Source organism: Nanorana parkeri, unplaced genomic scaffold (genome assembly GCF_000935625.1).
Source record: "Nanorana parkeri isolate BGI_ZX_2015 unplaced genomic scaffold, ASM93562v1 scaffold678, whole genome shotgun sequence".
Lineage (NCBI taxonomy): Eukaryota > Metazoa > Chordata > Amphibia > Anura > Dicroglossidae > Nanorana > Nanorana parkeri.
The window spans coordinates 409073-410708 of record NW_017306946.1 but is presented as its reverse complement, the minus strand read 5'-3'; the positions used below and the strand labels follow the sequence as shown (position 1 = coordinate 410708).

Below are 1636 nucleotides of genomic sequence, written 5' to 3'. Positions count from 1 at the left end.
CCACATTTCGGCATCTCTTTTAAAAATTAATATCATTCCAATCATGAAAAATAGATCTATTCGTTACTAGAACACAACTGAAATAAGATTTTTTTTTTTAATTGGTTATTGTTGCACCAAAAGGTAAAAAAAAAAATCTACATATAAATCTGATATTTTGCTATTACAAATTGTACTTTTGATATATGTTTATCTTATCCTTTGGACCCTGTTTAATCACACATAAAAATAATGTGAGATGTCATTTGGAATTGCAGTTGTTCATTCTGTACATTCTTTACTCGGAAGATGAAGAATGTTGATACACAATCCAAAGAGGGTCACAGTTGCTTGGCAGAAAAGAAATAGACACCGGCACTCCAATAATAAATCGATTACGTCTATTTATTGACGTACATCAAAAGCAAAATAACACACTTAGTGCAACGTTTCGGGGACACACAGGAACCCCTTCATCAGGCAAAACATGCCTGATGAAGGGGTTCCTGTGTGTACCCGAAACGTCGCACTAAGTGTGTTATTTTGCTTTTGATGTACGTCAATAAATAGACGTAATCGATTTATTATTGGAGTGCCGGTGTCTATTTCTTTTCTGCATTACTTTGACGGTGGCCATCCGTCGACTACTGAGCACCCAGGATACTTTGTTGGACGTGCGGTCAGGAGTGCAATGGGTACATGGACTGTAACAGTTGCTTGGCATACACCTTCCGACGTGTGGAGGGTACAGTTGTGCAAGCTGACTGTACCGATATGCAGTTCTCCTGGGGACCAATGCCTTAATCATCTGCACTGGATAAAGTTCTCATAGATAATTCCTTGATGAGGGAAATGTTTCCTTCTTGTAAACTTCAATGTGCACAGTTCTGACACAAAGTATACCATTTTACATCCTCATAGAGGTGGGCAATTCTGCAGCTACTAGAAAACCAAGAGCTAGTCTTGAGCTGATATGTGCCCCTGGCCTGTACTGGTGCAGAAAAACAGTCTCCTTCTCTGGATACACAAGGATGTGCAATTCACATGTGCAGAGGTAGCGCAGTCAATTCTTTTTTATAAGTTTATACATTTTTCCATCTAATTTGCCAAAGATATTTTAAAAGTTTTCTGGCAGAGTGACATTACGGAGGAGCCATTGTTGGGAGCGGCTGCCATTGCAATCTTTAATGCTGGGGACTTGAATGTCTTCTTCTGCTGCTTTGTCCAGACACTGGTTACTGTTCACATGGACTAGTGTTAATTTCTACAACATAAAAAGAAAAATATTATCGTCAAGTGTAATTTTTTTCAGATCTCTTTGCCTCTAGCTAAATTATTATTATTTGAACACAGGTCAGTATTTCTCAATGATAGAATACAGAGTGACATTACCTTACTTGCTTCTGTTCCCCATTGACATTACGTGATCTAATATCAAAGAGGCAAGGACTACAATTCTTTTCCCCAGGTAAACTAGCACTGGAGGAGTCTGTCATGTGGAATATTTTACTTTTATTACCTTTGTATCATTTTTTTAAACTGATGTTTAACTGATATTTATGCACATATATAAATGAAAAATACAAAATCTTACACAATATTAATTCCTGACCCAGATTACCAATTTATAAAAATAGTATTTCACATTGTCCATCAA

The 1636-nt window shown here is 37.0% G+C and overlaps 1 protein-coding gene across 1 annotated transcript in view; it reads right to left on the bottom strand.

Moving 5' to 3' along the window:
- Positions 1 to 834: 834 nt before the first annotated feature.
- GALNT1 (polypeptide N-acetylgalactosaminyltransferase 1) overlaps positions 835 to 1636 on the bottom strand; it is a 109253-nt gene continuing 108451 nt past the window's right edge. Inside the window, 1 exon segment of the mRNA XM_018563586.1 lies at positions 835 to 1243. Within this exon segment, the coding sequence (XP_018419088.1) occupies positions 1097 to 1243 (147 nt within the window). The 3' untranslated portion in view covers positions 835 to 1096.